The sequence below is a fragment of the Lissotriton vulgaris genome, chromosome 6 (genome assembly GCF_964263255.1).
Source record: "Lissotriton vulgaris chromosome 6, aLisVul1.2, whole genome shotgun sequence".
In the NCBI taxonomy this organism is placed as follows: Eukaryota; Metazoa; Chordata; class Amphibia; order Caudata; family Salamandridae; genus Lissotriton; species Lissotriton vulgaris.
The window spans coordinates 1,679,442,445-1,679,457,531 of NC_141694.1; the positions used below are offsets into that span (position 1 = coordinate 1,679,442,445).

Here is a 15,087-nt window from a genome sequence, read left to right on the forward strand (position 1 = left end):
GTAGCAATCGCAGTATGGCACACTTTACTTTTAAACATATTCATCTAAAGCGCAGCATGCCACAATTCCAATCCAACCCACATAATTCCACTACACACCACATGCATACACTCCATAACACATGGCTAAAAGACATTGCCATTTACAATGCCATTAGCTCAAACTCAAATAAATCCGAGACCTATTTCATTTCCAATGCTTGTTAGTTGAAGTCATTTACTTTGTCCATTACCTTATAAACCAGCTTTAATAATGTTTCTGCTCTTGAGGGGCTAACATGCAGAAACACTGCAGCCTTTCGGGGGGAGGGAGGGGATCCTATTCAGCCCAATCTCATTACATATCTGCGAGGCATGCTTTACTCAAGAGCCTCGGGCCTCTTCACATTCTGCAGGGGGGGAGGGGGTGGGGGGAGGCATCATTTTGTGCTCCGCCACTGCAGGCTGCCTCTCTGTGCCCGTTCTGCATGGGCAAAGGCTTGTTTTACTGGTGATTTTCCAGATATTACCAGACCTGCAGCGCGCCCAAATACATTCATGCAGTCCCCCACTCCGTTCAAAACTCCTATATAGTGTTGGGTTTACCCGTTCAAAAATGCCACGATTTTCAAACGTGGGGCACTTTCGTAGCTATCTGTTTCGGCTAGACCTATTTTGTCCCTGTCCTACCCTAGTGTCGGCAGCATTGTGTTCCTGGAGGCTTCTGATTAATCACCAGTGTATTTATAAGTCGTAAACAGCACGGTCTGTCACAAGTTACTGGAACTACAGGCAGAAAAGTGGTCACGCGGATTTTGAACATGACCGTAGCTCTCAAACTACTCGGCTACATGAGTGAGTAGCTAAGCCACGCATGACATTTTTCGTTGCATGCTGGGATTAGTAGTTCGGTTTGTAAGCTATTGTACAACCAGGAATACAGTTCCTAAAATCTAAATATAATTTCTTCACTGAATGAGCAATTCCTGCGTGCAGCCGAGAAACTTGAAAGCTCTGGTGACTCAAACACCAGGTTATTGTCAGCCCTTGGTTCCAGTAACACCTGAAAGCCACATACTAGCTTACGGTTGACGATTTGATAGACGACCTGTAAAACCAGTATCTATGTAAACTGAAGTTCCACTTTTATGTCAAATTAGTGGTGTCAGTTGAACCCCTCCCTTCTTTGAGGGCGTGGGAGCTGCTATTCACGTGAACTCCTCTATGTGCTGCTGTAGTTTACTTATACGCATAGAAAGACTCCAGAAAACTAGATCATGGAAAACGCTTAAAGGTTCTGTCTCTCTCGTTCTGCATACCGAGGCGGAGTGGTCTAATCAGTTTGATTATTTAGAATGCTAGAACCAAAGAACGGATTATCTCTCGCTTAACAACCATACACTTTCCACATCTTTGTGTGTCTTAATTATTGCTTTCATGTTTCAGGGTGGACCCCACCCACCCCCGCTCTTCACCCCAAGAACTTCGCTCCAGTTCCTTCTCCCTTTACATATTCTTTGGCAGGCCACACACTACATTCTCATGCAGTGGGAGTCCACTTTCAAACTTCTACACCCCCCCTCCTTTATGATTGAGACACACTTCATCCTTCCACAGAACTTACGTTTTTTGGTTATAAATGAATGCTATTCAAATAATGTCATCAAGACACCTATATCCTCATACTATCTGGGTTGACAATAATTGTTTCATTCTGTTGCCTCTGACCAGGTTTATTTTCACAGGTGCATTCTTATGCCTGTTTGCATGTGTCCATCTTTCTCTTTAGCGGCCTCATTCAGAAAAGAATTTCAGGAATTTACGCCGAAGGTGTATAACCTTGTAGTTATGCATGTTTCTGGATTATTCTCAGAGTATGTCAGGTTTCCTGGCATAATCCTAGATAAAAAAAGATCAATTCATACATGGGACCTCGTAGAAGCGATTCCTTGTGCGGAAATGTGTATAGTGTGCATCGAAGACTTCACATTTCACTGAGGATATACTTCTTCACTTCACACTTAAGCATTAGGGTTTTTGACTCATAAAATCTTAAATTTGGACTCTTTTGCATACTCATCATAGGAAGTGCACATTACACTGTGTCCTGATACAGTTGCTCTGGGACTGCTTACTCATGCCTTCCCAAGATTTGTCAGTAGGGTATCTTGCAGAACCCTCGTTTACCCGCTACTGATCAGTTACTGACATCTTGTCATCATCCATAAGGCGCTCCCTTCCGTTGGACCTTACACAAAAAGACCACCATTGCCTGAACATTTTCTGTCAGCAGCAGCCTCTACAATGGAAGACTTCATTGGATTTAGTTTCAAATTGAAAAACTAGGTGCAAAATCTACCTAGAACAAATCGGAATTGTGACGATTCTATCATGAGTTTTACACTTGACATGTATACGGTGGAAGAGGTAAACTTGAAGTGAATAAATATATATGTACATTTGTGAACAACTATAGAAAAGGGGCGCTTGAGGAGGAAATGTTATATTAGGATATTTAATAAAGCGCTTGGCTGCCCCAGCAATGGGTCGTCCCAGAGCTTTCAAGTCTGCATAGATTCTGATTTGAGTGAAAATGATCTCGCAGGGAAGGGACAATGATATCACGAAGGCCATAAGAACTCTGTTCGGGCAAAGGCGAACTTAAATCAGGAAACTTTGCATGCTCTAAAATTTGCAACAAAAAACTGCACTTCTGTACTCCCAGTTTGAATTCACAGCAGTGAGTGTCCCTCAATTTGCTGTCAAGGCAGTGAGGGCCACTTCCAGAGTTATGTCACTGCAGCGAGGGCTGCTCCCAGTGTGATGTCACTGCAGCGAAGGTCGCTTCCAGTATGATGTCACTCCAGTGAGGGCCAGAATGTTGATAACAAATTGCAGTTAGGCCAATCCAAGATCAAGGTTAAACAAACATTTGCAATGCAATAGGTCTCGCTTTGTTTGAGCTATTGGCATTGTAAATGACAATGCCTTTTATTCATTTGCATCGGTGCGTAAACAAGCGCTTTGTACTTAAAGTCCATGCTTATGAGAAGCAAGGCTGGCAGTCTCTTTTACTGCCAGTCTTGCTCATCGTAAGCAAGGACTATACGTTCAAAGTGTGCGTTTATGCACCAATTACAGGTTTTTAAAACAAATGAATAAAAGGCATTGCCATTTACAATGCCAATAGCTCAAACTTTAATAATGCGAGACCTATTGCATTGTAAATGCTTGTTATATAATGCAGGGGCTTGGACCACTGCCCATTTTCTAGCAAATGTGTATTTTTTATGAATTGGAATGTGATTTGAGAAGGCAGGCATAATCATTCCTTCGCCATTTAGGCACTCCCTGACAAACTATGGTGGCCAGTCTTTCTCTGCTAGAAGGATATCATAACCTTTAGATAGATTCTCCCAAAAGAGACCTCTTATTTTCCTAGTTTTATCTCCCTCTATCGTAATGTTATTTCATATAGTTTATGGGGCACGCTAACTCGGGTGTCTGCAGTTTCCACTTGAATGTATTCATTCGTGTCCACTGTCTCCAGAAGATTCATCAGGATCTTGCGAGCTATGGTCACTTCTGCGCTGTCTAGCATTGTCTGGGCCCACTCTCCATTTTTCAGTTGTGTCCTCAGAATTCTCGGCATGTTTTACTTTAATACTGGCTACCTTCTTTCTGGGAAATTGTAATTTTGTTCTTTGGTGAGCAGGTTCCTTGTCTTTGGACTGGACGTGCTCTTCTTTTAGATTTCTGTGAGAAAGTCTGAAAAGATCGAGAGGGACGTGTATCAATATCTTGATATCTGTCAGGTGTTCTCAAATTGTCCCTATTTCTAAGGTTGTATCTTTTTTCAGAGGGCTCCCGTTGTGGAGACTTGCCCCCCCCCCCTTCTGGAGATCTATTTCTTCTTTGGGGAGACCTTCCTCTGGACTGAAATTGTTTTTCTCTGGGAATGGTTTGTTTATTACCCTCCAACTTCTTCTTTTGAGAGTTGAGATTATTTTTCATGTAAGTTTTCAGAATTTTCAATTAGTTGGGATTTTACTGGTTTACCACCCAAACTATCTTTACCTAATTCTTCATAGGATTTTTGAATTGTTTTGGCAAATTCAAAAAGTTGGTCTGCTATATCTGTCTTTCAATTTGTGGCGGATCGCCACAGATGCTGCTTCTCCTTTTATGTTGGCTAGTAATATAGCCGAGACCGGCTTAAAGTCTTTCAGTAATTTCATACCTAGAGTTAAAGCAGGTTCTGGACCCTATTCATTTTGAATCTGTCTTAGTACATCTGGTATAACCGCCATAGACGGAACACCATGTGTTTTTGTGTAGATAGAAGCAAAGACTGTGCCCCAAGTGTCACAGTCCTCCACCTGTGGTCCGATCCCCATTGGGAGACAGATAGTCAGAATTCTGTGTTTTTCGTGAGGGGTAATACCAGGAAATACTGCCTCTATTTGAGTGATTTTTTTGAGCTAACCAGAATGGAATTTGTTCCCGTTTTGCAGGTACTTAACTTATACATGATTGTATATTCTGTGGTGTAATTTTATTTGTGTTCCCCTGTTGGGGGGTGTTTTGTGGAATTTTAATTGCAGGTTGGACTGTTTAACTCCGCATGACATATTGGACCAATTGTATATGTATTTTAATTAGTTGTTTTAGCTGAACTAAAAGTTCTCCGCTTGACATTTTTTCAATGTCGGGGTGTGGTGTATAGCTGGCTAGAACCGGCCATATGGCTCCTGGTCTACCTAGTGGACCGAGCCTGGTAATGTGATTTTGATGTTTTAGGGCGCCATTAAACCAGAGCAGGTGCTCTTGGTATGTTAGTGGAATTTCAACTTCCTCGAAAGGAGAGTATTCCTCTGGAGATTCCTCTATTTTGTAGTAGTGGAACTTGTGTGTTACAGCATGTGCTGCTGGAAAAGTTATCCAGGAATAGAATACCTCTGTCTGCCGATATTCAAGGGCCTCTACCACAAATACGACAGTACCACCTCTTGATGATAATCCATTTTCTATAGGTTTTATAGTTATAGTTTTTCTTATATTGACCGGGATGATTATAGCATTCGGGTCGTCATTTAGGATAGTTGTGTCATCCGCTACGAGTTGAGCTGCTAAAGCATCTCTTTCTTCGTCACTTTCCGGCATTTTACTGACTGAAAGTTTGCAGACTAAGTTTCAATGAAACAAAGATTAGGTGCACAATATTTTGGAACACTGTATCCTTCAACGTGGACTAAACCAAAAACTAATACATAGTAATCTCTTCCTACTAAGTTCTGGCGGATATTAACTTTTTACCCACTCCAGAAGGCTATTGGAGTTTTTACGGGAAAAGGGGTCTGTGTGAAAAGCACGACTGAGTTACTCTAGTATCTTGCGTTAATCTATCGCCTTACCAAACGTTGGGCGCCATGTAGTGTAGTTCCTATATTCCCAATAGGCTCTGCGCATTGGAATAACATAAATGGTAGTTTAGACGTAGGATTGTGGTCGACTAGGTCTCTACTGAATATGTTAGACTTAATTAGGTATGCCAGCTAGCTCAGAGGTCCCTAGAAACTTTCTCGAATGAACAGGAAGGAGTTAACTTTCCTGATTAGACAAGAAGGGATTAATTTCTGAAACCGCATAAACATGACAACTTTGCTCCCTCCAGAATAAGGAGTATATCTCCAGAGTCGTGTGAAAACAATAGATAGCTATTTCACTCAGTCAATCGTGCATGCTTAGTTTCACCAGAGTGCAGAGAAATGGGCGTTTTCAATAAATGTTCTTTATTGAGCAGTCTTCTTTCTCATGCAAGAGAAATGAATTGCAATACTTATAAAGTAAAGTGCGTACAGTAAAAGGAGTATTATGAAATAATACTGTAAAAGCATTTATATGGTTTCTGAGCCATATGATACGTAAAACGGATAAAATATATACAATACATACAATGATAAAAGGTGACTAAACGTACTCAACTGGTGCTTCTAAAATACGCCTACCCCGGTGTACCTAACCTAAGCCTAGCACGTGGGAAGGAGTAAGTGAAGGAATATGCTACTTACCAGTATGCATCTGTTCTTGGCATGTAGGGCTGCTGACATTCATATCTGTGCATAGATCGCCGCCTAGTGTTGGGTCCGGATGATTGCACATTGTTGTCCTCGAAGAGTCTTCGAAGTATCACGAGATAGGTGGCTCCTCCCCCGGACTACAGTGCGCATGGGCATCCTCTCCATCCTCAGATTGTTTTTCGCAATTGTGGCAGGGATGGAGTATGATACAGTAAGTGATGCCAATGCTAAGAATAATTCTGAGTGCTACAGCTGCGACAGGCACCGGGGAGGAGGGAGGGCGATATGAATGTCAGCAGCCCTACATGCCAAGAACAGATGCATACTGGTAAGTAGCATATTCCGTTCGAGGCATGTGGGCTGCTGAATTCATATCTGTGCATAGAATGTATAGCAGTCTCCCCCTCAGCGGTGGTTGCCCTTGCCAGCTGCAGCAGCCTGAAAAAGAGTCCCGAGTACAGCCTGTCCTACAGCTGCTTGCTGTTTGGAGTGTACATCTACACAGTAGTGTTTGGTAAATGTATGTATGGTGGTCCATGTGGCTGCTCTACATATATCCTCTAGAGGAATCTTACCCAGGAAAGCCATGGATGCCCCTAGCTTCCGTGTGGAATGCGCTCGTGGGGGAACTGTTAATGTGCGTTTAGCCTTTTGATAACATATTTGTATGCACTAAACAATCCATCTGGCGATATCTGATTTGGAAATAGGGTTGCCTTTATGCTGTGGTGAAAAGGCAACAAACAGTTGCTTAGTTTTCCTGAAATCCTTTGTCCTGTCAACGTAATACACGAGAGCTCTTTTAACATCTAAAGTGTGCAGTGCCCGTCTGCCACTGAATCGGGATTTGGGAAGAAAACGGGTTAATCTATGGTTTGGTTAATGTGGAACTGCGACACCACCTTAGGCATGAATGTAGGGTTGGTACGCAGCACTACCCTATTAGCATGAACCTGCATGAAAGGCTCTTGAATAGTTCGTGCTTGAAGCTCACTAACTCTTCTTAGCGACGTGATTGCTACTAGAAAGGCCACATTCCATGTCAGAAACTGTATCTCACAAGAGTGAAGAGGTTCAAAGAGTGGCCCCATTAATCTGGTGAGAACCACGTTCAAATTCCAGACAGGTGAAGGAGGGTGTCTGGGAGGAATCACTCTTGAGTCCCTCCATAAAAGCTTTAATGGCTGGCACCCTGAAAAGAGAAAGATGCTGTCTGTTTTGAAGATAAGCTGCTATTGCAGCCAAATGTATCCTGATGGAACTACATGCCAGATTGCATCTGTATAGATGTAGTAAATAACAAATAATGTTTTGCGTGGACGCATCCAGCGGATTGATGTCATTATTGGAACAGTAAATGACAAATCGATTCCATTTGGCCGCGTAGCATGCCCTGGTAGTAGGTCTCCTAGCCTCCTTGATGATGTTCATAGAGTCAGGGGGTAAGTTGAGGTAGCCAAACTATGACCTCAGGAGCCATATCGCAAGGCTCAACTGTTGCGGATTCGGGTGCTGAATGTCTCCATGGCTCGGAGTGAGGAGACTGGGAGTGAGGCACAGTCGTTGGTGCGGCACCACTGAAAGTTCTAGGGACGTGGTGTGCCACGCCTGCCTTGCCCACGTTGGAGCAACTAGGATGAGCGTCATGGAGTGTTGTCGCAGTTTGCGTGCCACTAGCGGGATGAGCGGTGCTGGGGGAAAAGCGTACGCAAATCTGCCTGACCAGTTCATCGATATCGCATTGCCCCGAGACTGCGGGTGTGGGAACCTGGCGGTGAAGGATGGGCATTTTGCGTTTTCCTTTGTGGCGAATAGGTCTATCTCTGGATGACCCCACTGCTGGAAATATGGTTGGAGCACCGAGGGGTGTAACTCGTGCATTTGATGGCTGTGTATGCTGAGCAGGTCCGCCATCTGGTTGTCCTTGCCTGGGAGATGTTCCGCCATGAGGAACATGTTTCTTTGAATGGCCCACTTCCATATGCTCTGGGCTAGATGAGACAACTGTGGAGAGTGAGTGCCTCCCTGCTTTTGGTTGTAATACATGGCAGTCATGTTGTCCGTCCGGATCAGCACGACTTTGTTGCACAAATGCAACTTGAATGCCTTCATCGCCATGAAGATTGCCATCAGCTCCAACAGGTTGATATGCATCTTTTGCTGCTGCGTTGTCCATAGTCCCTGCACGGTATAATGGAGGACATGCGCTCCCCAGCCCTGGAGAGATGCGTCCGTTGTCAGCACTATTTGTGGGACAGGCTCTTGGAACGGTCGTCCCTTGCAAAGGTTTTGCTATGTTCCACCAATGCAGAGAGTTGTATGCACGACCGGTCACCAACACTAGGTCTTTAAGACGTCCATGAGCCTGGTTCCACTGTGGTGCTAAGCACTCTTGTAGGGGACGCATGTGTAGCCTCGCGTGCGGGACTATGAATTCAGCAGCCCACATGCCTCGAACATAAAATTATGCTGGGAATCATGGAAGGAAAAGGGAGAAGAGGAAGGCCAAGATCACTGTGGTTAGACGCAGCCAAGAAAGGTACAAAAAAGAATGTCCAAGACCTAAAGAACTTGGTTTTCGACCAAAACTATTGAAGGAATATTATCCACTGAATCACCAAGAGTCGGACACTACTACATGGCTAAAAAAACAATACGGTCTGACTGGGTTTATGAATATAAGGTGGAAATGGAGCCTTTGACTGTATACTTAAACACCACCTTATTCAGCAGATTCAGTCTGATGCTCCACCAAAATTGCAATAGCTACATCAGGGCTAGAAGAGTCCTGCAACCTTGTGCACGTTAAGAATGCAATTGCGGGTTTATATATTTGTACAAACCCATTTTTGACCAGAGACCTGGTGTTGAGAAGAAAACACAAGATACCATCTAGCTTATCGCCTGTATGATCAGAATAAATATTCTGTTCACCATGGGCAGGTCAGGAGAGGAGACATGATGCACCTATAGTACTTGTAAGAAGCTATAAAAATGATACTCCCATCATTTACACTTTCAATCAGGGAACTTATCTAGATTTACAGGATTCATAATTGGGTAGCAGGTCACCGACCTCCTTAAACTCATCAACACAGCTACTACTACCAACAGTCAACTGATCAAAGAGGTTTATTATAAACCAGTAGACCAGATTGAACTTCGGAGGGTGAAGCGAGGTCCCTTGGGATACGAGAGAAAATGTTCCTATATCACTAATCAATCAATCAGGTGTTTGTTAAGTACAACTACTCACCCGTAAGGGTCTCAAGGAGCTGCGGGGGGAGGAAAGGGGGGTGTTGTAAGGGATAGCAGGCTCCAGTCCATCAAGGTGGGGGGGGGGGGGGGTCTGTTGAAGAGCCAGGTTTGAGGTTTCTTGCGAAGATGGGGAGCAATGTGGTCTGTCTGAGGTGGGGCGGCAGGGCGTTCCAGGCTCGGGCCACGAGGAAGGAGAAGGAGCGGGCTCCCGATCTGGTCTTTCTGGTGCGGGGGACAACAGTGTAGGAGAGCAGGGCAGATCGGGGGGTCCTTTGGGGTGCGTGGAATTTGAGTCGGCTGTTCAGGTATGCTGGTCCGGTGTCATGGAGGGCCTTGTGCATCTTGAAGGGGACTCTAGCTTCGCTGGGGAGCCAGTGGAGTGTGCACAGGTGCTGGGAGATGTGGCAGTGTCTTGGCTGGTTGAGGACCAGTCTTGCAACGACGTTTTGGATGATGTTTTGTAGCTTGCGGGTGAGGTTTTTGTTTATTCTGGCGTAGATTGCGTTGCCGTAGTGGAGTCTGTTGGTGACCAGGGCGTGAGTGACTGTCTTTCTGTGTTCGAGGGGATCCATTTGAAGGTCTTATGTAGGAGGCGGAGGGTGTGGAAGCAGGAGGACGAGACTGAGTACTAACAAACAGATTAGTTACTACAACATACTCCAAGAGAAGATTTTGCCAGGCTAAGAGGGCAGAATAACAACAGGGGTGTCTTTGCTGCAAACAAAGACTAAAGAAATATCTACTTGAATTAAGTATGTAACTTCCTTCACTTTCATCCCTAAATAGCTGGGGGGGGGGAAACAATAATCAATAAACACTGGTGTATTCTTAGAACTAGAAACATGCAATATGAAAATCGTTTACTCTTAAAAAAAAAAAAAAAAAAAAGGCAAATGCAACAAGTACGTTCTGGTCCAGAATGGCAAAAGGGACAAGACTGAAAACTGTAAATCCTACATTATGGGACTTGGCAACAGAGGATGTCCATTTCCTATTCAGCAGTTACAGCGTATGTAAAAACAAAATCTAGCAAACAAAGACATGGTTTCACACCCCTTGAGAATTAAGGAAACATACCAACTATAAAATTGTCCATCTGGTATAAGGTAATACTTACTCATGTAATCTTCAAAACATAAGGAAGATGACACGGGCAGTTACAAAACACATTTTAGAACACAGAAGCAATATTAGGTCCATGGATTTCACCACTACGCCGACAGGCCTCTTTATAGAAAAGGGACATACCAAAGACAACATGTTGACTGCAAAAACCTTTCAGATTTTAGATGTGGCACAAAGACACCAATATAAATCTATTAGTCTACTGTGAAGTAATGTAATACTCCCGGTCGTCATAAGCCTGAGGTTTAAAGTAAATGTTTTTCAGGGAGGAGTACTATCCAGTCAATACACACTCAAATTACAGAGCTATTCTGGCAACATCGAGGAGACCACAGAAATAACTACATAAACAAGAAAGGCCCATCACAGTCAAAAAAATATCTGCACTGTGGTAAGAGGTGAGCCAACTGATAAAACATGCCACCTTAGTGGGTGAGGGCTCAACGTCTTTTTAGTAGGAGTATTAGAACAGGATTCAGCCCTGGTCAGTGGGGAACTTTAGTTATCTAATATGGTGGAACGGTGATGACCAAATCTGTTACCAGCCTTCAGTACCTTACATTGTTCATATTATTCAGGGCGGATATACTGAAGGCAAAAACAAGACCGCCCTTTTCCTCATGTTGATGAGGATTGAGAAGCACCTGAGGAGAGTGCATCCTGTTCCAGCATGACACTTCATTGTCACTAAGTTAATCATTATGCCATGTAACAATACATTGCATGGCAATAGCAATGCTACTTAGCACAAAAAGGGCAAGCTTCACAGAATAAGATGCGAGGAAGAAGGAAACATCTCTTTGGGTCAACTCCATAAACAGGGTTCCTCTGCAATGTTTCCGGCATAGCGAGTCCAAGTAAAGAATGGGTTTTTTTTCTCATTGGATAGGAGCAATTGTAAACCTCTGGCGAGAACCTGAATGGCTAAACATATGCAGTCTACCTGTGGGCTAGTTAAATGGTACATTTTACTTGTTACTTTTAAGGACCTATTTTTTTCCAACCTTTTCACACTTTTTCCATTATTCAGATTTTCACGAATTTCCAATCAGATTTTGTGCACTTAGAATACCTTTTGAGCATTGTGGGAAATACATTTAAAAACTGTTGAAATAAGCATCATGCCTACCCAGGAGTTCCAAACTTGGCTTTATCTGTGCTAGGTAATGGTCTTCTTGCACTTCTTGTAAACAAAGTACCTAAAAATAATGAAGGTTTAGCAAATTAACGACTTAACTTGAAAAAAATGTTTTATTTTTATTTTTGTTTAAAGCAGCTTAACACTGAAAACTAAGACCACAGCAGAAATACATTTTACACAGTTTTGATGGACTTTTATTTTGCACTTGGAGACTAACAGACAAATGTTTTTCAGACAAATTACTATTTCTTTAAAAATAATATGAAGTTAAATGACAAGAAGCTAAGACTGGAAAAACAAAATTGTACTCACCCTATTATTAGAACCCTAGCGCAAGTTCCTCAACTACATCATTTTCACAAAATGCTACTACTTGGCGACATAACACATCTTGCCCTGCGATTTAAAGTGTCCAGATCAGGGGAAGAAAGCATTCATGTCCCCTTTCCTTTGGCAAAGCCCCACAGCATCCCTATCCAAATGTCCACCAACACTGCAAATCAAAACGGGACGAAGCCAGTACCAATAAGGTAACCAGAAAATATTAACAGCTGAAGTAGTGTCTGAATTGTAGGGCAGGAAAAAGTATCACAATTGCCCTGCAATTCATATTAACATTCTTGTAACAGATAATTAAGTAAGAAAAGCAGGGTAAAGCATTATACAGGCTGTGTAAAAAAGTTTGATTAAATAAATATCTCTGGAATGGGCACCAAGTACTTTTTGAGCAAAGTAGAAGACAAGCCCATATGACTGCCTTAATTATCCGTTTGTTGGGGTCAGGACTCTGGAATGTCACAAATACTGATTTTGCTGTGCTCAATCGAAAACATGCTGCCATTGGACGGTTGACCCTTGGATCACATTACAACAAATAAAGGAAGGAGGAGGAAGTCTGAAGCCCCCATGCAAATGACTGGAAATTCTAAGAACTTGCAAAATATACCAATAATAATGACTACTTTGTAGCACAAAAGGAAAAAACAAGGGAACCCTACTCACGACGGAACCAGGGTGATTGAGTATTTTAAGAAAACAGTGGTTCCTGAGGAACGATACTTCATATTTAATAGTTCTATAAAAACTGGGAAAATCACATGTATATACAGGGATTTTGGTGAGATGTCAGATAGAAAGGGACTCAAATACACCGTTTTAGGTTTTACAATGATTGTATTGAAGACAAAAGTTATTCCAAACAATTTTTACAACAAATATTTTACAGTTGTGTGTTGTGTCCCAAATGAAATTATGAACCCAGGCATATGAATACATTTGTGAAATAATATGTGCAAGGTTTCAAAATAGTCGTTGTTATATATAAAAAACGACCAATTTCTTTTTCCAAATACATAACATCTATGGAATGATAGAATGTCAGTTATATAGGTTTGTTTTTCTTAATTGTCGACGGTGTTTCGACCCTAACATGGGTAAAGGGTCTTTTCAGGAGTTTATGATGTGAGGGACATCTGGTGTTGGAATTGCTCAGTGTAGGTGAAGTGCGTAAAAACCGTGTGCTGGTGAAAATAAAATTGTAGATACTCACTAAGAAACCCAGCCGGGTTCCCTAGTAAGTATGTGAACTTTACAATTCCGGTACGTTGCACAATGGCTGTCCCATTGGCTTCAGGGTGTTACTTCCATTTAAGTGGTTTCTCCATGTTCTTGCGGGCGCCGATTAGCAGTCACCGCAGTCTGTTGTGGAATTCTTATATTAATTCTTCAAGGCTCTGTGTGGAGGAGCTGCTTCTGTACCTCCTCCGTGGTAGAATGACGCAATCTCACCTAAATCCCTGTATATACATGCTATTTTCGCAGTTTTTATATAACTATTAAATATTAATTATCGTTCCACAGGAACCACTGTTTTCTTAAAATACTTTGTAGCACAAGCAGCAAAGAAATTACGTGCCATTGGTTGGATAATAGTATGTATGCCAATATCTGACCCTTTACCTTCAAATCTCCACATGGATACTCACCTTGCCGTAGCAAGTAGGCAACAACAGGAAAAACTGGGAGTGCAATCTCGACTTTGGATTGAAAGGAGAATACATTGCATACTGTTGGTAATGTTCGCTCTAACAGATATTACATCTATAGCTATTGATACAAAGCATACCTTTAGAAAGTGACCTGTTCTTCTAAAGAATACTCTTCAATACCTAACAAATTTGGATGAAGGCGACAGAGGTATGTAAAACCAGAAGCAAGACTACTAGAAAACATATTTAATCACTGATCTTCCAAACAAACAAATAACTTACCTTTGGTGGATTCGGTGTCTACCTGCAGACTCCTCCCCTTTTGAATATCCCATGGGCCAGCATTCCACTGACAATTTCTCGATAGCTCTCCCACGTCAACAGGGGAGTCTGTCTCCACATGGCTCCGTTTGCAGCACTGCTGGTTGTCACTGGAGCGATAAGAAGCCTCCGTTGGCGTGCTGACAGTTTCCACTCATTTTGTTTCATGTGCCTTCAAGGCGAGCGGATGGAACTAACATGGCAAATGCAATTACTGTTTCTAAACTCTAAATCAACGATCTATATATGAAACCCATATACATACTAAATACACAGACTCTTTTTTGGCATATGCAGACAAGCAACTGGAAGGTGGGAGGATTGGTGAGAAATCTGCAAGGAAGACACTATATCCACCAGAAAAAGTAATACCAACAGTAATTGTTCTTCTAATAGATACATCTACCATGCAGATGCCTCACATTTTGAACAGATTTCCAAAGCAGTCTCACACTCAGAGCAGGGTGGATGTCTACCAAAACAGAACGAGCTAAGTGACTGCCAGTCCTCACTAAAGAATAAAAAAAAAATGCTTCACAAAAGTGTGAAGGGAGGCCCAAATTGCTGCCTCACAAATATCTGCCACAGGGACTCCTTTAGCTAAAGCAGAAAAAGAAGATTTAGCTCTTGTAGATTTGAGCATTAATACCTTCTGGAGGTTCCTTGTGTGCTATGGCTTAACAGATCTTAATACAAAGGATAACCCATCTTGACAGAGTCCTTTTGTGAACCGCCTTCCCTTTCATTTTGCCAACATACCCAACAAAAAGCTGGTCATCCAGTCTGAATACACGTGTCCTGTCCGCGTGGAAAATTACAGCCCTTTTGGGGTACAATCAATAAAGTCTCTCCTCTTCTTTAGTTGGAGGAGGATAAAAAAATAGGAAGGGGGATGGACTGACCCAAATGGAAAGCAGTAACCACTTCCGGCAGGAAGGCCACCCTAATTCTCAGAACCAACTTCTCAGGAAAGAAAGTTGTGAAGGGAGGGCTTACCACTTAAAGCCTGTAACACAATAAACTGTCTTGCAAACGTTACGGCAACAAGAAAAACATTTTTTTAATCCTAAGAAATCTCAAGGGACAACTAAGTAAAAGTTCAAATGGAAAACACATTCGATAATTCAGAACTAAATGAGGCATGATGAATGGAGTGGGAGGGTATTTATTTGTAAAACCTTTAATGAACCTTAAAA

At 42.4% G+C, this 15,087-nt stretch overlaps 1 protein-coding gene across 5 annotated transcripts in view; it reads right to left on the reverse strand.

Moving 5' to 3' along the window:
• Window positions 1-15,087, reverse strand: part of ANGEL2 (angel homolog 2) — a 387,853-nt gene that overhangs the window by 220,557 nt on the left and 152,209 nt on the right. For all 5 annotated transcript variants that reach the window (XM_086927870.1, XM_086927871.1, XM_086927872.1 and 2 more), the window contains one exon: window positions 11,571-11,640. In XM_086927870.1, coding sequence (XP_086783996.1) covers window positions 11,571-11,640 — 70 coding nt within the window. The remainder of the gene's footprint in view (window positions 1-11,570; window positions 11,641-15,087) is intronic.